Source organism: Corapipo altera, unplaced genomic scaffold, assembly GCF_003945725.1.
Source record: "Corapipo altera isolate COAL_440 unplaced genomic scaffold, ASM394572v1 61167, whole genome shotgun sequence".
Taxonomy (NCBI): Eukaryota; Metazoa; Chordata; class Aves; order Passeriformes; family Pipridae; genus Corapipo; species Corapipo altera.
Window position 1 is genome coordinate 2,431,377 of NW_020884949.1, and position 25,903 is coordinate 2,457,279.

Here is a 25,903-nt window from a genome sequence, read left to right on the forward strand (position 1 = left end):
GCCTGAAAGTTTCTCTCCAGTGTTAGGATAAATTGTTGGGAAAGGGTGGGGGGAGCCTGGAAAATTGGATTTTGGATTTCTAATGTGGCTCAAACTGCCACACTCTTACACCAGGATAACACCAGATTCCAAGAACTCCATAATGTGCTGACAGTTTTGTAAATCACCTGGGTATCTGGACCAGTCTCCTTATGGCAGTCACTGCACAAATGAATGTGACCACAAGCGACACAGTGCTGATGAGTGAGAAGATTTTCCACACCTCTTTGTGTGACCATTTCTATCAAACAAAGACATGGGAAATGATAGTATAAATATAGATATAGTGCCCTCTGTTTTGAATTTTACAAGATATAATTAATTTACATAACAATTTTAATTTTTATAAGACAAGGATAAATAAGACAAAAATTGATTTTTGCTTTTCCATATGTTTTTATTTCATGACAGATATTTATAACATTAGCTTTATTAAAGGATATTAAAATATGTAGGCACAAGCCTTTCTCAAGGATTGAAACAATCAATTACTAGGTTTAAATTTAGGGTCACTACCTCTGAAAACCAAAGTGACCTATGGCATGAGACAGGTAATAAAGACTTTCAAGACAGAAAATACAAAGCTTAACTCATTGCAAATAATATAGCACCCTCCTAAGATCACAGACATCTAGATCTGTCAGGCAAGTACTGGAAAAATTTTGCCAAAAAGCTGTGCTGAATCAGTGTTTCTGACTTCCAGGATCTGCTAGAGGAAGATAGTAACACTGTGGGAGATGTGTAGGGCTGTGAAATTTGTCAGAAAAAAAGCTAGGGCAATACCAAGGGTTAACAACCAAGATGCAGCCAATGTGGCTTATTTAGAACTTAACTGCTATAAAGATTTAAGAGCTGATATGCTTCTACCATAGTTTCCAGAGTTGCTAACAAGACTTTCATCTGTTCTCCAGGGAAGAAAAACATGTTTCCAGATATTTCTTGAAGAAATTGTGGTAGCTTTTGAAAAGTTTCTAGCTCTCTAAAATATGTATCTACTAACCAGTCTTCAGAAAACGTGTTTTTCATCTTGGAGTTACCATAAACCATTACTGGAAGTACATTTGAACAAGCTACCTCTCTGAGAGTTAAAGTCAAGGGTGAAGAGAGATTATAAACTGAACAATAATTCAGCAGCAGCTTATTAAATAAAATCAAACACAGTTCTCTCTGCTGACTGCAAAACTCTTGTTCCATGCATTCATAAAAGCTTTCAATGCTCTCTTCTGGGTGAACAAGATTCAAAAGTTCTTCCTTTACTGCTGCTGACTCAACACAATCCAGTGGCAATTTTCCATTGGAGTTCCTTTGCTGTAGAAGGACTGGTCCTGCAGGGAAAATATAAACATTAATAACAACAGCAGATTTGATTTGGCAGCCAAACAAGATTTTGGATTGTTTTTTGCCAGAAGCTAGAAGTCTGTTTAAGTTCCTTCTCATACTAAGTTATGTTGATGTAACTGATGAGTTACATATTTGCAATACAATCTAGAACATGTAGAGAGACCCTTTGTAAAATTTTCTTTAAGCTTTTGTGTTAACTTCCATAGAGTATGTAAAAATGTAATGTTATTACTGTTGCAAAATTCTGTTAAGTACTTTACAGACCAGGTTAATTGCTGACACTGACTTCAAATTAAGGGCATGTTACTGTGATGATCTTTATTTTCCTTTTCAGGATGGTGTGGCCAATCTTGCCTTACGCTATGCAGCAAGATAAACTATTGAGGTGGGAATCCAAGTCTTCCCCAACAACTGAGTTTCAAAACTTGGTCTTAACAGACTTCTGAAATGCAAAACATAATTGCTCTAATAAATAGAATTAAAGTGAGTAAATGAGACATGTTTACTTTTCAGACTACACTGCATTCTTTCAGTATTTCCTGTTTATTAGTACAGTGGACCTATTAATATTTGAACAGCTTACACATCTCCTGATAAGTTTAAGAAAGGCTGCCTCAGAAAGAAAAAAGGAAGGTTGTTAAGACACTAAAGGGGTTTTTCAAAGATGAACACATCAGGAATCTACTTACATAAATTTGGGTTACTTGGTAAAGAAATAATGTCACTTTAACTTGAATACTTCTTCAGAAATACATTTTATTGACAAAAGGTAAAGCCTCGCATTACATATCCATAGTAGAAATTTTAACTTTGCCCTGATTTATTACTGATTATTTAGTATCATTAAATCTTCTGCAAGCTGAAGGTTTTTAAAGATAGAAAATGGAGTAAGTTTTTAAAGAGATATGTTCTAAATTACTAAGCTGAGTAAATTCACACTGAATGGGTAAGATTCTTTCTACCACAGTCTTTTTAATTACTTACCAGGCCATAACTCAGAGATTGACAAAGGCAAATATAATATATATTTGCAGCCTTAGAGTTGCCAGAAAACCTTGAAGAATGCAAGTGCAAGTAGACCTCTTCCCCTAACACAACAAGATCATCCAGTACCAATTTTTCACAATAGCCTAGGAAAAATGTACATCTGCCAGTGCAATGCCATTTCCAATTGAGGAGCTGGGCTTACTATAATATTGGCTGTTGCATCACTTAGACTGATGGAACTGAGCCCAGGTATTGGCTTGGCATGTCAGATACATGGTTGAGTAAACATATAAAACACCTGGGAATCACAGAACTGAGGCTCCTCCAACACAGAGGCAGAACTGCAGAGGAATGTACTGATTATGATCCGGTACTTGCACAACAGACACAGACATAGCCTTTAGGGGGCAGAAGAAGACTGTAAATATTGGTTGTATGCCAAGAATGAAATAAAATTTTGTTTCTCTACCTTAATTAAGTAATAGGCCATCTCAACACAGTGCACTTTTCTGCCTCATGACTACACATAGAATGATTTCTATTGAAAAAATCGACTAGGCATATAAAACAGAGTTTATGCTGACACAGTAGGTCAGTGGTACAGATATTGAAAACCACACATTTTAATAAACTAATTAAAAGAAGGAAGAGTTGATACCCAAGACCATTCTATGTAGTTGTTTGGTTTTGGTTGTTTTATTTGGTTGTTCTTTTAAAAAATATAGTAAGTTAAATATATTGATACAATACATACTTCAAACCAAGATACAAATACCCTGTCACTGAAGAAAAAATATTGCTAAAACATTTATCATGTGCCTGCCTAAGGGGCAATGTATCTTTTTTTAGAAACTAAGGCATCCCTCCCACTATTATCCCTAAACAGCAGTTATCATGATTACAATATAAATTCCTTTCTTAAACTAATTACCAAGCTAATTGTGTTCTTCAAAGACCATCACATTAATTTTCATAAATCCTGAACAAATTTATGTTGAAATACATTATTATATTTGCATTGTGGTAAAAATCAATCAAAACAAAAGAAAATCCTTAGCCTTGCTTGCCGACTAGGTAATCTGCACCTTCATTAATGACTATGGAGAATATAGTTACAATGCATGTGGTGTAAAATGCAGAATAAAAACATCAACATACTGGAAAAAATGTGAAAATCCTGGTTAATTTCATGTTCACCTGATCAAGATAACTATGAAAACAGTATTATTTTTATTGTAACCAAACCAGCTCGGCTTAAAAATGTTTTAAAATAAATCTTTCATAATAACATTGTATTTTAAAAGAACTATTAAGAAAAATGCTGTGAACTTCACATGGATTTAGAACAGATAGATAATTTCCCTAAACCAGTTTAGCATAAATGCACTCACCCCCATGCTGAAGTAGCAGCTTGCCAATTTCTACATGTCCATTTGACAGCGCATCATGCAAAGGAGTCACCCCATCCACTTGACTGAGCAGGTCTACCTCTGGACAACGCTGCAAAATTTCACGGACACACACTGTGCTGCCATGGTTACAGGCTTCATGCAAAGGCGTCCAGCCAGCATAGTCTGCATTATAAATCAAGGGAAGTTTTAAAACAGCAGAAGTAGTACTGAAATGTTAATAACGTAATTTGTTACACAGCAAAATACTTTAATTTTTAGTGTTCATTATGGCTAGAGTGGCAGGTTGTGATTTCAAAACAAGAAATTGTACTGAAAAAATCTGAAAAAAATTAAATAGCATTTTTAAAAATCAGCAGAAGATGTGATGGTAAAACTCACTTCAGTTACAAATTCATCTTACCTCAATGTTTGCTAAAAAGTCCTCATTTTGTGTTGTTAATAAACATAATAAAGACAGTTTTAGTAGTATAAATACAAACTTTATTACCAAACAGATATTAATAGAGTTCTTTATCCGGCTTTATTTCTTAGTTCTCTAGAGAAAGTGAATAACTTACCTTTAACATTAATGTCTGTTCCAGGGAAAGAGAGAAGCTGAATCAATCTCTCCACGTTGTTACTTATGCAAGCTTTATGCAGGGCTGTCTCTCCTACCATGAAAAATTAATAGATTACACTAGGCTAGGCAAGATAGTAACTAAAGAAAATAATCAAAGTGTCTGGAACTAGGAGACCTGGCTGTGTACCAGAAAACTCAATAATAACTAAGATTTTCCTTTATCCTTTTTAACCATCCTTTAAGAAAAAAAAAACCACAGAGCTTCTGTTCCACTAGAGATCTAGCAATGAAATTGTATTGCAAACGGTTTAACACAAGAATTATCTCCCCTCCAGTTCAAGGTTTAAAGCTTCAATCACACTATAAAAGCACCAAGTGATCACAGAACACCAAAAAATACCAGGTTTTGAAGCAATAAAACTTTAGAGTGCAGTCGCCCTCCCTTAAATTTATTCATGAACCTACATTAAAATGTATGGTTCTTTTTACACAGCATTTATAGCTTAATTCAAAATGAATGTTTCTGGCTAAGCACGAGTGCCTCTACACACTCAAGTATAATTCAGAACTTCAAATCCGTTAACAGATGGTTTGCTGTTTCTCAATAGGCTGTCTGACTTGGCTACAGCAGCGAGGGAGGGAAAAAAGAGAGAAATAGTAATAATAATAAAAATAAGAAAATCCTCTGGAAAAAATCTCTAGCACTAGTAATAAGCTGAAATAAGTGTGAAAAATTAAACAACAAGCAACTGAGAGCTGATGCTTATACGTAAAGACACCATTAGTTTCTGCATAATAAAAACTTCAGAACCGTTCTAAATGCTCTTTTGCTTTCAATAATTGATTAGGTTTGACTAAGAGCCAGAAGAAAATCCTGATGCTAGGTGAAGGATGATGCACCAAACATCTGAGAAATTCAAAATATCTCAGGCTAAATCTCTCAACCTTTGTGATAAGATTTACATGGAACTTTTTGTTATATTAATACCTTCACTCTGTAAATCTGTCAGCTCCATACTCATTCTTTCAGCAGAAGACACTACTTACAATTTTGGCAGAGGAAGAACAGAAAAAAAGCAGGGTTTGTTCCCCCCTCCCAGTCCTTCAGCTCACTTCTCTTTGTAGAAGTCAGCACATAATAATTCACACCAATTTTACTTGCAAAAGCAATAAAGAGAAAGGGAACCAATTTTTAAAATGTATGGTCTGGCTCTGTTACTGAAGCTCTCTTATATAACAAAAGGACGTGAGGTTTCCTTTTATCCTTCAGTGTTTTGCTACAATTCTGTTTTTATTTTTTGAACAATCCCAGCTTGCTTTTGCCAGGTTTTTTTCTGAGCCTTCTCTTGGGTGTCATATTAATACAGTCACAGGTAAAATTCTTATGATGAAGATGACAAAAAGTAGTTCCAGAAAGTAATTCTGTTCAAGCAAGGGCTCATGCAAAGTACAATTTATTAAATTTGTGTAATAAGGAGGAAACAAATGAATTACTGCAATGCTGTTTTATTCCTTAGGTACTTGAGTTCCAGTATAGCTAAGACAAAAGCCAAATGCCTTTCATAGTCTGGGCTGAATGCCTGGAAGAAAACGGTCCATATGCTTAACACAGCTATGTAACATATCATACTCCTCAGTCTTTGTTCACAAAATGTCTAGGACTCAGAGATGAAGACTGAATTATACTTTCAAATCAGAAGACGTTGATCCTACCAAGCACAGGTTGAGGTGGATTAGCAAAGTAAGGCAGGCAAGACTGGAATATGCTCACACAAGCTGTACATTTTATTTAATATCTGGGAGGAGGGTAATGAAGAAGGCAACTTTATCGCACCATATATATAATTCCAAACATGAACTATAAGAAAATAATTCTTGGGCATAAGCCATCACTTTAGTTCAGCTTTCATCAGGATAAGTTTTTAAACCTGAAACTGTCAATTATAACCATTTTAAAGTTCTTAACATATATTAGATATATAGAATACCTTTAATATTTCTCTTGTATACCTCTTCAGCCAAAAGATAGCAATTCTCCTTGGTGTGTGCAGTCTGAGCTTCTGCTTTTGCTGTAAGCTTCTTAAAGGTTAGGTCTCTGAAAAGAGAGCAAAAGGGACAGGTTTAAAATCGCTATTTCATGTTTTAAAGTAATGTACATATACTTAATGTTTTTAAATTTTTATATATAGCATACTTAGATCTATCCAGTTCAGTGTAATTTCTAAAATGTCTTAATTACATAATTTCTATGTCCTTTAATTATAACTATTTAAAACAGTAATAAAATTCCATTGCCCATAATTAAACTTTCTTTAAAGGTAATTGTATGAACAGTTCAACTTCTCTGTGTACCCTATAAATTTAAAACTGGGCAAATACAACTACATCAGTCTGCATATACACTGAAACTGACGATCAAAGGGAAAGGGGGAAACCCCAGCCCAGAGGTGTTACAGGTTTACAATGGAGTTTTCTGTCAGTTGCAGTAATTTGTAGACAACAAAACAGGTCATATAAAGTTCAAGAAATGTGTCAGGTCAGAAGCTGTCCCCCAAAGCAGAATAAAACTGGTGATGTTATAGGTATTACTTACGGTAGATCAGGCAGCACTTTGACTTGGTTCTGCTTATCGCCATTTAGCATCTGTAATGCCCTTTGAGACTCAGGGCATGGCTGTTGCCCTATTTTCTTTTTCTTTGCTTTGTGTATCTTTGTCTCATGCAATGCTATCTCTCTCAAAGCAGGCAAATAGGAACAGACCTGTTGCAGAAGTAGTATTTTTAAAATGAAGTAATTTTCTTTTGTTGTTCTTGATGCAAAGCAGTCATCTATGACCCACAGCTTGCTGCATTTAAGTTTTAAAAAATCTGATCACTAAACGATTGTACATATAGATAGTTTAAAGCAATCTTTTGCAATCTCTTTTGATATTCTTGTAATTCACTCTTTACACTGGCCTCAGAGGCGAGTGGCTTGTGTCTGAGACAGAAACTGGGAAATTCTAGACCTCTCTCTTGGGCTTCTAGTAGCTGAGAAAATTTGGATCACTTTAGCTGGACATAAGAGTGGAGTACAATTAATTGATTTTCATGTATTTAATGAAAGAATTTATAAACTTCCTGCTCCCAACCCAGGGAGCAATTTGCTAAAGAAATACTCATTCCACTCCTTCACCTCTTCTAAGATGAAGGGTTGGACTAAGTCTTTGAGCAATTAAAGAAAATAAGCTAGTGATCTCTTAGTGCTCTCTCATTATTAAGATAGTGTTGGGTGTTCTAGATATGTTAGCTTCTTTCCAGTAACACAGAGCTTCAAACCTACTTATATAGCTCATTTAAAAAATTCATCTAAGTTTCTGCAGCTTGACAAAAACATAGGAAAAAGTCCAGTGAGGGGATTCATTCAATGACTATATCTGAAACAAGGCATTATGGAAGGCTTTTAGTATTTAGATTACTTAAGATCACTCTAGATTCTGGAGGCAATGTGCTGTGGGTGAGGGACACCTTACTTGTGCCTTCACTGCACATTTACCACCAGAGAGTAGGATGTCACTCATTGAACCCAGAGAAAAGCCCAGCTGATAAGATGCTATATGAGAAGAACTCACAAAACTGAATGATAGTTTTTATTATATGGAATAAGAAAGGAGACATAGTAATACTAAGGAAAGCCACAAAAAGCACATGAACTTGTTTCAAGCACTATAAAAATTTACATTTCAGTAGTTGTAGAGAATGATCAGTAGTCATGGCAATACTAAAAATAGCAATCCTGCTGCATATGTGTTGGCTATATACTTAAATATTAGATATATAGGTGGTTTATTTTTAAAATTCTGAGTCTTTTGTCTGAGCTCTGTTTAAACATACTGTATTAATAAACAGTGACCTCTGTTGACAATAAACTCCTGTAAAATTGAAGAAAACTTATGTATGGTGTATGCATGAAGATGTAAATTTGTTTTTCTGTGACTCTAACTGTAGAATTTTAGGACACAGAGAAACAGTGAAACAGTTATGGATTCCATATTCTGTTTAGGCATTGGTACTAAGATTACTGAAATGACGCTCTAAGTTAGGGCATGTCATTATCGTGTGATCACCCCGATCTGCCTGCAACCTGCCAGCCGTCATGGTTTTAAGAATTTCTTTCACTGTTTTCATCATTTATGTCCTTACAAACTATCACAAATTGTGATTTGAGGGCAGACAAAGGTTTGTAAGTAGAAGAAGATTTTTAAGAGGAAAAATTCACAGGAATACAATGTGGTTCAAAATCATAAAATCTTGTATGTAACAAATGCCTGGACACAGCAGAATAATAGACTGTCACCTCTTAAAAAAAACAGAAGGAAAAGGTAGCCCAGAAAAATCACACTATTTGGCATTTTCCTTAATTATAAATGTAGCATTGCAATAAATATTTACATCAGAGATTATTTTTAAAAGCTTTTATTGTGTTTACTGTTGTTTCATTGTTTGACTTTCAAGTTAACTGCATGTAAACAAATAAATCAGGTGTGACAAATTCTCTGGCAAGAAAAATCTTACCATTGTTCCAGACCTAGATCTTAGGCAAAGAGAAATTTATATGCAGTGGAACACATGGAAGACAATGCATGCAAAAAGCATGACCTTAGACCACAAAGAAAAAATATTTTTCAAGACTTTTATGAATCCAATTACTTGTCAAATATTGAAGTCTGAAAAGTTATTAAGGAGTAGAAGAGTTACTTACTATTTTCTGAAGAGAAAGAGGTTCTATAGGAACAGCTATATTCCTCTGTAAACACATGTGTTTTAAAATTGCTTCCGCGACAAACATTTGAAGCCAGAGGGATGGTATGGCACAAATAAACATTTTTAATTCACATATAGAAAAATCTGGATAAAAGCAGTGGGGAGGGGAAACATAAAGTGAATATTGAAACGAGAATGCAAATATCTAAACATCTAGTTATCTAGAAATATAGCTCTTCCAGACTTTTTTTCTTCCAGATTTAGAAGCTATTCTCCAGAAGAATTAGTAAAAATAATCACATTAAAAAACATTTTAACCATCATCTAAGATAATGACCAGTTACTACATTTAATGTGTTAAAAGACAAAGCATCAGTTTTTCTGCATCAGTTTTTAAAATGCTCTCAATATACTTTTATAAAAGTTACACCTTTATTTTGAGAATAAAATTATTTATTTGTGAAGTTATGCAAGTGATCACCTTTTAAATATTTAAGTGACAAAAATTCAGATAAGAGTTGCAACACAATAACAATAAGTCTGCAAGTAATGCAGGGTGACCTACAAGTTCTACATTAGAAGTGACTGTAAGCAAATTGCAACCCCATTCAGATGTATCAAGTAGCTTACACTGTTTAAAAAAATAAAACCACTCAGTGGAGGAAGAAATTATATATCCTTATATTTCTTAATATATATCTAGCATATGTCTGGCCTACCTCTCTTTTTTTGGAAAACAAGAGAGAATGACTGATTTTTCTTGTGATATGAATTTCTATTTTGATTCTAGCAAAATAATTTTTTCAAAATAACAAGTGAAACAGGTGGAAATGAATATCTGCCATGAGGAAGGAAGTCTTTACTGCATTGAGGAAATATTCTGTTCTCCTAAGAAGTGCTCATAAATTAAGTGATCTGTAGACTCAATCAAAACATAAGTTTTGAGAGTACAGATGTTTTCTACTGTAAGAGCAACTGAATTTAGAAGAACTCTGCAACAATTTTGCTTTAAGTGCTGTGCATTGTACCAAGTGGCAGAGGTCAAAGAATCTTTATTCTTTATAAATAGACTGTGAATGCTGTTCTTGTTTTCCATTTGTGTATAGGAAAGTAAGAAATATATAACTAAGATTCTCTTTATTCTAGGACAGCTAGAAAATCTGTTGGAGAGGTGGCAATAGCAGTACAAACTAAAAGCTCCACTGATTTAAATACTACAAAGTTCCATCTGATTTGGCCTTCTAAGATGCAAGGCAGGCTATAACAGTTCTGATAATTTGCTTTCTGTAAGAGTGGAGTGGAAATATTTGTCCCAAGACTAAGATTTTAATTTTTTTTCAGGATAGTTCTCAAGTGCCCAGGTAGAAGGCAGATACACTTCAAATGAAGCCTACATACACCTGTTGCTACAGAAAATGATGACTGAAACCACAATATCCATATTTCTTCAATGGGGACAGTACAGGGAGTGAGGGTGGGAATTAAGTTTGAAAATGAAACTAAAATAATTAAGTATTTTTCTTGAAATTATTTTTTTTGTCTTTTGAGTTCTGCAACCCCTAGTTGCTAAAAGTACAGACACCTCAACCAACACTACATATTAGATGATAACAGTTACTTGAGTCGTGACATTTCTTTTTAACCAGTATATTAAATGAGGGGGAACAACAGTCATTCATAGGACTCAATGGAATTTTCCCCCACTCCCCAGATAAAGTCTATCAGTTCTAAGGATTTGGAATGAGACATTGAAATGTTTCACTTTCAGCCTGTAGGAGTCACAGAGTTCAGGGTAGCTTTTGTACTTACATCTGAAGTGTCTTTAGCAAACTATTGGTTTTCTGAAGTGACAAAACTGGCCTGAGTTAAGTAAGGTGTCTCCAAGTGCTTCTCTGTATTTAAGTTTTACTATGATACGCTTAAAGTTTTTCCTAAACTGACAAGAGAGCTCCAAAGATTTTTTTCTTCCTCACACTGTGTAGTTTTGCTTTCACATTAAATACTTAATGAGATTTATTTAGAGGGATTTTAATACGAAAGCCTGTTCACTTTGGTCTTCACTTGACACCAAGAGACAGACAATAAAACATTTTCCTGCATATGCACACACCACACTATCACAGTACACAGCTGCAACAGGACGTAAAAAATAACTTGAAGGTAAACCAAGGATTTTAGTTAGGACTTAGTGTACCTGGTTAGAAGACTTTTGAGAGAGCTTGCTAACACTCACCATCACACGAAATGGCAAGGTACTCTGCCAAATCATCAGCTATTTGATGAAACACGTTTCTGTCCATAAGAAAACCTGAGATGATCCAATACTCCACTACAGTTCCAAGAATGGCACTTAATAGACCAGCAATTTCACATCTGAAAGCCTAAATGGAAAAAACCAGAGAGTATCTATAGACCTGTACTGTATAACAAATTCACACTGATAATGTACAAGCAATAACGTGGTCTATGATAAAGAGGATATCTTTAGATAAAAGCCTACTCTGTTGCCATGTCACTCCTTCACTGGCCTTTCTTTTTCTGCTCAAAAACTAACTGTTGCAGCCAGGTCAACACAATTAACGTCACGGATGCCACACTAATTAAGATTTCGCATGGACAGAAACAAGTTATTTGAAAACATCCTGTCCAAAACAATATGCAAAATGGGATCAAAGCTTACCAGTACAATTATGTGATTTCTTTTAAAGTTAAGTTTTGTTTAACAATAAGATTTCAGGTACTGGACTTATTCCAGTTAACCTTGTATTTGACAATATGAGGATCTTCTTTTCCCTGCTCTATTACGATTCTCTTTTCCTAAAGATTTCACCATGAAATTAAAGCTCCTTTTGTGCCTAACTATGTATGTCTGTGCCGAAAGGGAAAACGGTGCAAGGTGTTAGTGTCCTGCACAGAAAAATCTTTGGCAGCCACTTTGCAAAAGGAAACTCTTCTTTCCAAAGAGACTAGCAGGTGCGAATTTTGAAAAAAACACATACCTTTGGGTATTAGCCTCACCATTTTCTCCCCATGGCATGTGTAAATAAAAAAGCCTAAGTGTATTTTCTTAAGGAGGTATCAAGATAATATACAGGAATTTAGTATGCTATCCAGACACTACCATGAGATAGATGAAACATTTGTTCACCCATATGAGAACTTAATCAGTACTGCTTAGGTAAAGCAGTGTTCCTAGTGTCTGAGTTAGTCTGTGCAAAGTGAAGCCATATCTGTCTACTGAATACTTTTCTGTGCCATGCAGAAATACTTCATGCAATGCCTCTGAAGTAAGTTATTCCTCTGACCACATGTACAACCACAGAAAACTTAGTTATTTATGAAAGCGCAACTTGGAAGAATACATGCACCATAGTAGGAATACACAAAATTCATTTGACCAGAGACACCTACCTAAGGCTCTACCAAAAAAATCACTACTGTTACACTAGAGCACCAGCTGACATACGGCATCTAGGGAAAGAGAATGAGTAGTTGAAACTAGACAATTTTGGTTAAGAGGGAAATTGAACTGAATAGGTACACACAACTGAGTCAATGGTTTGTTCTGATACTCCTTTGAGAAGAAAAGTATGTTCAAGATTGGTTTAAAATAATTTAATAGGACTCCCTCAGGAGCTGAAAAGCACCAAAATCAGTTTGAATGCAAGTCAAACAGACATACATAAGAGCGACAGAGACTCTGACATAAATGAGTCTTATAATAAAAAGATTATAAAGTAATTTGTCAAAAAACTGACATAAATACTGTCCCTATAGTTAGTAGTTATTCAAAAGAAAAGGAATAAACACAACTACAAATAAACATGGTGTGGGGTGGCAGCATAACCTCCATCACTGAAGGTTTTTAAGAAGTGGTCAGACAAAATCGGTTAGAAATGTGATCTCCCAGATTGCTTCCAGTCATACTTCCTTTTCCTCTGTTAAGCTCTACTTGATTTGGTTTGCCCCTTGCTTTACTGTGTTGTAATACTTTATTCTAGAGGAACTGTGTAATCTCACAATTAAAAATCCCTTAGAACACTGATATGGACGTTAAAAATCTGAAAATAACTTTTTTCAACTAAAATTTAAATATTTCGAAGGGTACATTACTCCCTATCTTCTAAGGATTCAGGAACAGAAACTAAAGAACAATTTAAAACATCCAAAGTGCATTTAAATTTTCCTTAAGTATCCATACCTCTTATCACTGGACCCCAAAGCAAAATAAGGTGAATAATTTAATTCCATCAATAGTTCTCTGTAGGAAATAAATTTCACAAATGCAGCAAATAAGCACAATTTTAACAGAGGTTAAGTGACAGGATCAATGACATAGAGATATAATCTGAGGTAGATACAGATGTAATGCACAAGTATTTACATTCTCTTTCTTGTTTCTAAATCACAAGCTTAATTAATTCCTTTATTAAATACTTTCAAGAAAATGGTGGGGGTGAAAGGAGACCTCGAGGCAGAATACTGAAATAATGTCTGTTAATATTGCAAGTATTAATAATTTTTCTTAGTCAGATATATAGCTGCATATAAAATGTAGTTGATATACTAGTAGTAGCTATATGTGCCTAGATAAGTATCTCTGCATGCTAATGAGACAAACTAGATACTGCCAACTGGTGTAGGCTTGGTTGACTGATTTTGGTAAAAAAACAGAAGGACAAACCAAGAGCTTCTCCTTAATATTTTGAAATAAATGGTCCTATGCTACAAATGAGGGGGAAATTGCTCTAATTTACTGAAAGGATCATATGTTCTAAAAATATTTAAATATTGACATATTAAAAATATTTTCAACTATAAAACAATACCAACATAGCAATGAAAACACATGCAGTATTAAAAAGGAAAAAAACCAGAGCATTTCCATTAAACATGAAATTTGCTACCATGTATGACAGTGACAAGGCCTTTTTCCCTCTCTGCCCCTACAACAAGAAGCTAGGAGAGGCCACAGTTAGCACAGCTGATCCAAAATGACCAAAGGCCTTCTAAACATTGTGCTCAGCAATAAAAGCTGGTGGAAGGAGGAGGAGGAGGAAGAGAGGACATTCGAAGCTATAGTGTTTGCCTTTCCCAATAACTACATTGCTGTTCCATTTAATGGTTTGCCAAGTCAAGTATAGTGCTACAGTGGCAGAAGTTTCACCATTTCTTTTAGTACACATAAAAGTGCTAATAGGAAAGTTTTTAAGTTAGAGGAAAATTAATATTAACATTTTAATTTTGAATTACAGAGTTATTTTAGAACTGTTCTTTAGTGTTCTTTTTCATGTGATGTAAATGCAGTACTCCAAAAATGCCATACTTCCAAAAAAGCCACCGGAAGTGATCAGACTAGAAAGACATTTACGTCTGCAAATTTACACCACACAAATTCATAATATGCAACTAAAAACCAGAATGAATGCCTTTTTCACTTCTTTGTCAGGCTACATAAGACAGTTCTTTAAAAAAAACACAAAACAGCATTTTCAGGGATGAAAAGCACTTCTGATACCATCTGTGACATTGTGAAAAGCCATGCAATGCTACTCCAAGTGCTATAAACAATATACACATTCCCTTCTAAATTCTAAAACTGAATTGACAAATTCGATTCAAGGAACTTTGACCAGGAAGTCCTGCATCAAGCCTGTTTAAATAATACAACAAATAATAAACATTATGTATATTAAAATTATATTCAATAATTGATTTGAAAAGCTCAAGTGATGGAAAAACTTCCATGTTCTTCAACAATGCATTTTAAACTATAAAAATAGTGTTTCAGCTTAATTCCTCCAAGTTGTACCAACAGATTAACCCAGTGATCATAAGGGCATCCAATTTCCTGTCACAAATTTTATTCTGGTACTTTTATGATACTGCAAATTCTATCTAACATTGGAAAGCAAACACATACATATATGTAACTTGAGTCTTTACAGTCCCTCATTCTTTGTTTCCCTTTTTTTTGGATTGCTCTTTTCACAAGGTGTGTTTACATGCACATATACATAAAACATAATTTTGTCACAAATCAGCACTAGACGAAACAAATATTTTCCCTGCACTTAAGTGCTTATTTGTTGCAATCTCCTTGAATCACAAAAGAGACAATCAGAGTCTAAAAAATAAAAAAATTAATAATTGCCCACTTTTAACACTTAGAAAAGATTATGTTAGATATGTCCCAAGAAAGAATTTAGTTAAATTATTCATCTGTTTCTATTTACAGGTATTTTCGCTGAAGAACTGCATGTAAGTCTGGTATATCACAATTGGCATGCTTGTTTCTTCTCACAAGCTAACATACTGGGAAACATGGTTACCCCTTTAAACTTTGCTACAAACCACATAATTTTGGTGACCATGCAGATAGTAACAATACTCAAAGTCATTCCTTTTAATTAGGTTTCTGAATGGCCCTAAGTCAAGGTGTTGCCTCTTAAATGCACAGCTTTTAAAGACCAAAACTGGTAACAACGACTCACACTCTCAAACTGAAGGAAAATTTTGCACTCTGTAAGCTACATTTAATGACACAGATTTATTTATGCATCTCTAAAATGATAAAAAAAGGAAGGAGAAAACATAATTCTGCCTGCACAGCTGGGAAGGATCTGCTCTTTTGGCTTTCCAAATGACCTTTCAAACTGTGTAATGGAATTTTAAAAGGAGTCTCTGAGTATACAGAAAAATCAGTATAATAAGATTGAGAGTTAAGGAAGAGATAATGACAAGTTGGATTATAAAAATATGGTATTTTGGTTTAGAGTTTATCCTTGCCAAAAAATGTAATGGAAAAGAAAGTGCAGTGCAATATATAAATAAGGCTCTTAGAAATAACATAAAACCTCTAAAGATACTATGAGGCAACAAGCTTCTTTTTAAGGCTAGACTTCATATCTGCAGGGATATTGTACATTACAGTGCATAAGATCAAAGTGAGAAAGCAACAGGCATCTGGGTTTTGTGCTGAAACCACAGTTCTTACATATGTATATAAAGCAAACAATCTAAACAAGAGGTAGGTGTCTGTGTTTTATGTTATGTTTTATTCTTTCCTTTAAGCTTATTTTTCGTATATACAGTCTGTCACAAGTGATTACTCTGACAATGCAAAGAAGGGTTTAGGAAAAAGGTATGACTTACAGTGCTGGAACTTGTCAAAAGAAGGAATAGCAGAAAAAAAGCAAATGGTGCCTAGACCTAAAGTGCGGATTCAAAACCAGGAAAAATATGAAAGCAGTCTCATTTTCCAAAGAAACAGAATGGCCGCTGACACCAACTGCATGTAAGCCTGCTTGGTGCTCACTAACTTCGAAAAGGTAGGTTGTTTAAATATAAATATGAGTATAGAAGCCTAATTTTAGGCACTTTTAAAATATCCTGACCAAGGATAAAAAGGAGAACTGTTTAAAAATGTTTTGCTTTGATAGCCCTCAAAAAAGGTAGGAGGTCTGTCTAGGTAAGATGCGTGAAGCTTTCATTATGTTTAATCTTTTTGCCTTCATAACATAATGAAGAACTACTAGGTATTATATTGAAAGTGCTTTTTTTCTCCAGAATACTTGATTTTCTATTGTTCTGTTATGGTATTGAAAAAGTGAATGAAGTATCTATTTATTCTGTGCTTTCACAATAATTTAAAAGAGAATGCAGAGACAGCAGTTAAGTTTTTATTTTATGTGAGAATCTAGAAGTCAAAGATGTTTTACAAGGCCTCTTGCTTCTGAAAAGAAAGAGGTGGTATAGAGGACACTCAGTATCTTTCAGGTCAATGTCCTGCTGGTCAGCAGGTCACAGAACAGCAATTAAGTTGCCTTCAATTCCATTTTTATGAAAAGTCCTAGGAAGATACAAAATGAAACTAAAAGACTTGGGAAGAAAAAAAAAAACTCGGAAGAAAAAGGGCATTTATTAGAGTAAAATAATGTATGTCTGTAGAAAATAGCAAAAAGGTATTAGTTTTGTTAGGTTTCTCTTTCAAACATTTCCTGAATCCTACCACTGTAAAATAAGATAATCACCTCTTTCGTTACACCATATTGTTTGACAGGATGTGTTAAGCTGGTGTCCCTAATAACTACAGTAATACCTGCTGGTAAGGGCATGTGAACATCTGAATGTAGCCAACAAACTACTCATGACTCGTTTCTTCTCTACACATCTATATGAGAATCTTACGGATCAATTCATTTCCTTTAGTGGAGCAAAAACCAGCATGCTTCACAACAAAAGGCAGCTATAACAAGCAGCTGTGATACTTACATATAATTCATCACAAAAGAATGAACAAAGAATGTCTTTAAAAAAAAATGTCAGTCTTCATTATTTTAAAGTATAAAATTCATACTCACATCATTTTTTCTGTTCAATTCTCTGTGGGAAAGTATGACCCAATCTGCTAGAATATTTATGTGTTTGGTAAAAAGCACTGAGGCTTCGCTTCCCAGCCAAAATGTCTTCAAAAGAACTGTCTGTGGCATGACTTGCTGATGCTGTGAATTGATCCCTTCAACCAAACTGTAAAAAAAAAAAAGGGAAAAAACCTGAAGCTTTATACCGCTTTTTTACTACAGTTACCAGACAGAAACCTTGTCTTCTGTCAAAACACACACAGGTTTGGCAATTTTTAAATATGGAAAGATCAGACACAGTTTCTGAATAATAAGTACCATAATGATGACTATTACTGTTATATTGGGGGAATATTGTGCCAATATTTACATCAAGTAAAGGGCACCTTTACTATATAAAGGCAGAGAAAAACCAAGACTTCTTTTATACTTCATAAACCAAGGAAAGACAATTGTCTCCCTAAGATAATAGGAAGATAAGTTAATTGAATGTAAAAAAACCAAAATAACAACATAAAAATCAATATGTTCAAAATGCTGCTTGTCTACCTTAAAGGATGAATACTGAAGCACTGCAAAGCTAAAAATACAACATGAGCAAAATTAAGTGCTTACTGAAACTTGTAATATCGTGAAATAACAGGCTCGGAAAAGTAAGAGGCCTTAAAATACGATTAGAAAATGTCTATACAAATTACAATAAACAAACTAAGAACTGAGAAATATAAAAGGAAATGCTAACCTGCCATCTCTGTAGAACAGTATCTTATTAGGGATATATAAAAATCAGGATATAAGCTGCTGTAGGTAAGGAAATGCATGTGAAATTGTGAAAAATAAGAAAGTATTATCCTACAAACCTCACCTTTTTTTCAGAAACTCTACCTCAGCTTTTACTAAATCAAAGAAAAACTTCAATAATGTTTTGTGAACTATCTTCTGTTCATCTTCTCTCCTTGAAACTGGTTCAACATGACAAATGGTTTTGCAGTAAAGGCAAGACCTGAAAAATAAAACCCAAAAAATCCATTTGTATGACAGCAATCATAGTCTGATCTAGCGGCAAAAAAGTCAGCTTTGAATTTTGACTGTTTTGACAAGGAAATAGCTTGCTCCCTAGCAACATTCAACATTTTAATGCCTAATTTTTTGGTTTAAAAGCTCTTTTCAGAAAAACAAAACAAAACAAAAAACATCTTTGTGACTGAGTTTATGTGTTCCAGATTAAGATTTTGTATTATAGTGTACACTAAATAATTTCCACTGTATTTCATTTTTCTGTCTCTACTCAAGTTATTGTACAATGACTATGTTTAACAGGACATCTTTAAAATCCTTTAAATACAAGATAACCTTGTAATATTCTATAGCCATTGTAACATTTGGAACATCCTACAAACTTTAGTTCAGATAACAGTTCACACATACCATTTGACAGGACTACAGACTGTCAAGTATGATGGAGATAATTCTTCAGTAACATGCAAGCACATTTTTTAGCTAGAATTTTGAGTACTAGCACCACCAGGTATACAACTGCTGGGTCTTGGCATTCAGCAGTAAGTACTAAAAGACAAAATACTTCATCTAAAAGACAAATTCTCTTCCATTACATGTGACATGTTCCTAATAAAAACTATTAAATGTCCAATTATAGTGATTCAATGCCCTTCAAGACATGCTTACAATCATACACGTTCATATATGTGTAATCACAGTTGGATCAATGTATTTAAATGTTAGTTAAGATTTTATGACAGCAATAAAAAGGGGTATAGTTTCTCTTCCAAATGAACAGAATAATTAAATTCTATTGGTCCAAATTTCAAAAAATGAGTTCTTAAGATAAAGCAGATGCTAACTACCCAAACAATTCCTTTGTACTGTCTTGTATTTGTAGAGGTATAAGATATAATCAGACTTCTCAATAAGATGGTGGAGGTTATAATTAAAATCAAAATACAACAAGAAACTTCATGTTTGGTAAGATAAAGCTTGAATTTTCTTTGTAACTGCAGATATGTGTGTGTATCTATACACATATATTCCACAAGAGCAACAATACATAGATTATTATAACCTGTGGAGAGCATAAAAAACAAAATATTTTTTAAAAAGGAAGAAGGCTAAGAAAATGTACATCTTTTTCTTTCAAAAAAAATTCCATCTGACTGTTAGCTAACACTTTGTGAAATATTAAGTGAAATGTCCAAATCTGTTACAATTCTAGACTTTAACGTGCAGTTAACTTGTTCTGTTAAAAACGTGACTTTGATGCAACAGAATGCCAATTTTCCTCCACCATCCCCGAGTTTGGAGTAACGTAACTATTGCATCCAGCATCTTATTAAACTTTCTTACCTTACAAGCATCTCTATGAAAGACCATGTACCTTTCTTACAGATAGGACACTGAAGAAGATCCAGATAATACTTTAACATAGACAAGGACTTCCAGGGAGGATCATGTTGGAGAACAAGGTACAAAATGTGACAAAGTTTGGCAAAAAATATTGCATTGGTATTTCCCTGTAACAAAATGAGAAAATAATAATGGCTCCATACCAGCCAAAGATCCATATTCACTACGAGTTTATTTATTTTCTTTATTCTTTACAATACCAAAAGACTGTATTTAATCAATGAAGTAACATGTAATTTAATGCATAACTATAAGCCGAAAAACTCATAGTTTAAAAAAAAAATGAAGGAAAAAGAACTTGCTTTAGAGTGATATTCCAGCTGAATGCACTGTTAGAACAAACCTTGTCATTTGATGTCTCTAACTGTGGCCTACTAGCATAGTGTTGTTTCTAAATGTAACAAAAAATATTTGTGGCCAAGCCTTACACAATACTTAGAGCACTACATTCATATGGCTTGCAAATAAATACTAATCAAAAAAAAAAAAATCTTTAAGTATTAAATTCTTTTCTTTTTTTTTGGTAACACAAGCACATTGATGAACACAAAGAGAAGAGAGAACACATTGCTAAAAACTACTAAACACAATGTCAGGAGCAAAGATCATAATACTTCCACTTATTGCTTTAATTTTGAAAATACTTAGTTTTCAGCTCTCACCAATAGGAAATATTCTAGAAGAGAATGAAGAAGTTGCACAGGAGGTATACGGTACTTCTGACCAGCAGCAAGTTCTGTGATTACATCAGCAAATAAATGCTCTTCCACTAATCCTTGAAGTATATACCAACTGCGTCTGGACAAATCAGTACTTTTAACCTAGAAATGAGACATCTTTGTAAATAAAATAACAGCTTAAATAAAAAACACCCCTTAACTAACTAACAAGAAATGCATCAAAGCATCAACCAACAGGAAATTTCTAAGTAAAATGTTGGTAATATATGTTCTGGTTCTGGTCAGGACAAGGGTAATTTTTTCATTTTTGCAGAAGCCAGGAGCAGGCATGGCTAAGACACAGAGGTTATTCTGGAAGTTATTCTCATGTTACTGCCAGGGGCAGGGGAAAGGACTTTTGCTTCTGAGGTTGTTCCGAGAAAATGCAGCAGGGGGAGCTGTCCAGTAGTTTATTGTTGCGGGCTTTCCATATGAATCCTTTTTTCTTATACCTTTTGTTATTAATATTCTTGCTCTTACTGTTCATTTTCTTACATCATTGCTGTTTCCAGTAAATTGTTCTTATTTCAACCCATGATCTTTGCCTTTTCTGTCTCCAGCTGGTGAGGAGGAAGTGGTACATAATTTTAGTGGGTGTACTAAATTGGAGAATATAATTCCTAAACCACAAAAACGAAACAGGAATGATTACAAACTAAACTAGAAAAATTACTTATTTTCTGGTCCAATCTAGATAATTTTGTTCTAGAAAGGCCCTCCCTTTTCCTGAACTAGGCTTTCACTGAAAATACAGTAGGTTTCAGAATGTGCTTCTCTTCTTAGATCAGATTGCATCTACGCTTTTAAAAAACAAATTACAGTCCACACATTTGATAAATTGTGTATAATTTATTCTGGAAAGGTATGAAAAGGAGTTTTAGTATTTCCAAAAGTGCACAGTACATCCCACAACATATGGCTGAAGCATGGAACAGATAAGAAAGTCAGACAAAAGTGTAAAAACCATGAGATACATAATTTAAGTGTACACATTATAAAACCATAAACAATGTAACTGTTTTATCTCCCTAGTTCTTCTATTCCCATATAGAACGTCAGAGAGGCATCTAACACTACAGATTGCACAGGTAGTAACCCCAGTGGATTTCAAAACTCTGAAGATCTTAATGGCACAGGGTTTCCTGCTTGTTCTCTGCCACTCACGACAGCAAAGCACTTAACTTTGCAGACTTTCAAAGAACCCACACAGATATAATGGCTTTCATGAGATGCTGTATCTGCTCTGCAATTTCCCTGTTACTGTCTGTACTTTCAGCTTTCCAAAACCCACAAATAATGCTATTGAAGACCTCAGTTACATTGCTATTTACACCTTTCCTCTAGTCCAGGTTCAAGCCAAAGCTGACACACAAATTAGTTGCAGAGATATTACCAATCAAAGCACAGTTTCCCTATACCAAATAACTTCTCTTTTGAAATCCTGCTTTTTCGTTTGACCACACAGCCTGAGGCTCTGGTAAATTCAAAGGAACTTGGATTAGGAGTCAAAACTGAAGAATCTGAGTAAGATGACTGATTGGACTGCTGGAAATTAAATAGTTACATAAATGTATTGTTGCTTTAGTCCCTGACAACTTGTAGACTTTAGGATCTCTGCCAAAAACCCTGTCTTTTAATGTACATTAGATAAAGTTACTCAAGACATAAAATCACAGAATCATGGTTTAGGCTGGGAAAGAACTCTAACACATTAAGTCCAATCATTAATGCAGCACCACCAATTCCACCAGCAAACCATGTTCCTAAGTGCCACATCTACACATTTTCTAAATCCCTCCAGGGCTGATTACTCCATTACTGCCCTGGACATCCTGTTCCAGTGCTTGACAACGCTTTTGGGGGAGAAATTTTCCTATTATCCAATCTAAACATCCTGCCAATTGTTTTAAAACTGGTTAAAATTTTAAATTAACATGGACTTTGAGTCCAGTTGTGGATTTGAAGTCTACTATACTGTTATTAGATAGCTTCCAAAAATGTTCCAGTAATAAGCTAAAAACATTTGGGGCTCTGGTTAAACATGAAAAAGATTCAGAATGAAATTATAACCATGGTTATATCACAGCTAAAGTCTCAGTGAATGAACTCCACCTTAGCATTAGATATTTAGTTTCTCTGTAAACGCTTCATTTCTAATTCCTAATGCATGCATTATTATATGAACAATAAATAAAGATGCTCATCTATACAATTTTCTTTTAATCAAGGTTTTGTACACCTGGTGTTTGCAACTCACATTTACTTCAATGTTTTCATTCATATATGCACCATTAAAACCTGCACTAAAATTTCCTTTGGAAATAATGGTTGCATTGATACTTTAGTAATGTTAGTTAACCATAAACTGTTTAATGACAATCAAAGAACAACTTCTTTGACGCCTGGATGTGAAAGATGACTCCATATATTGTGCAAATACAAGCACATTGCTACTGGCCTGCATCTGGTTGATTGCACCAGCATGCAGCTTTTTATATTGTGACTGAAACCTTTATCTCTTGAAAATTCTGGTACTAGAAGAAACAACAACATTGATGCATTATTTTGAAAGTACACTAAAACAAAGATGTTTTGGAAACAGTGTGACGCCTTTAGCATTGCATTCAAGACAAAAAAGAACTGGAGAACTGGCTTTTGGCACATTTCTAAGAGGTAAAGAAGGATGGTACACAACTGAGGCAACAATTTTTTTCAGTATCAGGAGACAGCTGCTATCAAAGAGACTGAATAGTCAATAAGCTGCACAAAGTTCTACTGGCTTGCGTTCTGACTAATGAGGAATCAGCAGTATCTTGTGAAGCACTGCTGGTACAGTCATTAACATTTTGAGCAGAAACAAATGAAAAATTAAGGTCCACACACAATAAGTTGTGTTTTACTTTGCATAACATGGAAGAAAAGCTGACAAAAGAGATATAAATATTTTTGGGATGACAATAGATAACAGAACACTTAGCTGAGTTAAGCCTTCCTAGCAGTTGCAAACTGAGATGATGGAATATAGTAGGTAGTTCTAACATGTGAATTTAGTCTGTAGGTTTGATTTTACTTCATTAGTATTATTGGAAATGTTTATTGGAGCTGTTCATTAAAACCATAAATATGGTTTTTTATACTGCCTATAAAAGTCCAATATCAGATGCAAAATCTACCAATGAATATTCCACAAAGCAGTAAAAGACAGTGATAGGTCATGCATAAGAAAAGTACTACAATTAGTCTTAAAATTTCCAAAGAAAAAATTGTATTATTCTAAAGAATACAGAAAACCAATTCTGGTGTACAAGAAAGATAAATTTTTTATCCCATTCTTCAACAAACTAAACAATAAGGTTAAATTTCAACGCAAATCTGTTCAGGAGCAGAAATGCACACATTTTGCTGTTCAGTGGTGGTGTTGGACCATGACAAAGCATTGTAGTGCTCCTGTTTTAAAAGTATTTTTCTCCTCCCTTCATTATTGTGTCAATAAAAAGAAATCAGAAAAAAAAGAGATTTGCAGTAACTATTTATGTAGTAATGCTCATAAAGATTTCAAATCTTCAGCTACCAAGAAATATAGGAAGCTAATAGATGCTTCAAGTGTTTCCGTTTTTAACTAATAGAAGTTACCATAAAAAGTACACTACTACTAGCTCATGGTTACTACATAAAATACTTTTTGAGTACTAAGAAGCAATGTTTCAACATGTTTAAAGATTTATTCTTAGTATTAGAGATAGAAAAGGCAAAATTTATTTTCTTCAAATATATATAACAAAGACTTAGTAAAACCTATTGCTGATTTGTACCTGATTTATGGTATATATTTGCCTTACTGGAAACAAAAAAGAGAAATTAAGTTAAAGTAATTAAGAAACAAGATTGAAAAACAAAGTATTCTACTTGCACTCTGTGCTTCAGTTAACCCTGAAACCCACATGATGGTGTTTCAGGCATGTGCTGAAAGAACAACTACTGCTTCTTTCTACAGTGAAACAACCTTTGGCTAAAATCTGTCCCTACTAGCAAAAACTGTGGTGAGCACTGCTTCAATACTTTTATTAGAGTTTTGAATAACAAAAAAAATTGTAAAATGTTTCTTTGATAGCTAATTTTACAATGAAAGTATGTTTGCCTAGCTTCATAACAAAATTTCATATATGCAACATGCCCTTTATCAGAATTCTTACCTGTAGATTGCATTTGTTCAGCTGGTCTGTTTGAGCAAACCTGTGGATAACAGTCTGTAAAACAGGATAAAGTCAATCTACACAACGGATATCAGTCAACATATTAAATAAATACTACATAAAACTCCCTAAAAAACAACTTTTATTAAGCATCATTCAAGCACAACATTTAACATAGCAATCTATTTATATTTGTCTTTTTAATATTTGGATGGTAAAATTACAAAATAGAGGATTAGTGACTCAAAAGGAATAAAATATGGCAATTTTTTCTTCCATTTTTTCCCTGTTATTGCCCATTTGTTGTTATGTGGTTGCTATGAAATAACATTGTTCCTAGATTAGACCTTAAACACTGAGTGTTTGGATTCCTCTTGCAGGTAACCTATAATGTAAAGATATGGTAGTAGATGCAAGAGTATGTTACTACTATTGCTATATTTAGTTATCATCTAGTGTTACAACCTTACCAAAAGACGTTACAAAACAGTCTTTAGAAGAGACCATCTTTGGGATTACCATTACTCCATCTGCACATTGCTACATAATGTGTAGTACATACATACTATACAAGAATTTGAACAAGTGCAGTTGTTATGTGTAATATACATGAAAAGTCAACAATAAATTTATTTTTTAAATGTCTGGGAGGGTATAGCCTTGATAAAACGTCACTGGTAGAAGATGTAGCATTTGAAGTTGCAGAGATTTAAGTTGCATGAATGTTCTATTTGCTGATTTTCTGTTTAAAAATTGCATACCTTGAGGACTTAAAAATTCTAATTCTTCTGCTACTAAGAATGGACAGTACTTCATGTAAACAAGCTCCTACAAAAGTACTTACAAACCACCATCTGTATCACTGTCACTTACCAAGATAATATATCCTAACTCAGAGTAATTAGTTGGTTTTTTCTAGATATGAAATAGTAGTTTTAATTACTAATGTAGCACTCTTATCAGGATTAGATATGTGACAATATAGAACCAAAGGAGTGCATTAGCTCTATTTTTGACTTATGATAAAAAACATTCATATAAATCAACAAAATACCAGCTCTATGATATGGTTGGTTTGAAAAAATAACAGGAAAGCCACAGAAACACTGTAACTCAATTTTGTTGAA

At 34.1% G+C, this 25,903-nt stretch overlaps 1 protein-coding gene across 3 annotated transcripts in view; it reads right to left on the reverse strand.

The window, feature by feature from the left end:
* Positions 1 to 415: 415 nt before the first annotated feature.
* SLF1 (SMC5-SMC6 complex localization factor 1) overlaps positions 416 to 25,903 on the reverse strand; it is a 34,638-nt gene continuing 9,150 nt past the window's right edge. For 2 of the 3 annotated variants that reach the window (XM_027662954.1, XM_027662955.1), the window contains 12 exons: positions 24,777 to 24,830; positions 20,527 to 20,685; positions 19,805 to 19,971; positions 18,309 to 18,446; positions 17,444 to 17,609; positions 11,314 to 11,461; positions 9,079 to 9,224; positions 6,932 to 7,098; positions 6,327 to 6,433; positions 4,337 to 4,429; positions 3,759 to 3,941; positions 868 to 1,364 (listed from right to left, as the gene is read on the reverse strand). In XM_027662954.1, the coding sequence (XP_027518755.1) occupies positions 868 to 1,364; positions 3,759 to 3,941; positions 4,337 to 4,429; positions 6,327 to 6,433; positions 6,932 to 7,098; positions 9,079 to 9,224; positions 11,314 to 11,461; positions 17,444 to 17,609; positions 18,309 to 18,446; positions 19,805 to 19,971; positions 20,527 to 20,685; positions 24,777 to 24,830 (2,025 nt within the window). Of the gene's footprint in view, positions 1,365 to 3,758; positions 3,942 to 4,336; positions 4,430 to 6,326; positions 6,434 to 6,931; positions 7,099 to 9,078; positions 9,225 to 11,313; positions 11,462 to 17,443; positions 17,610 to 18,308; positions 18,447 to 19,804; positions 19,972 to 20,526; positions 20,686 to 24,776; positions 24,831 to 25,903 lie in introns of all 3 variants that reach the window. The other variant, XM_027662953.1, reaches the window with a different exon arrangement.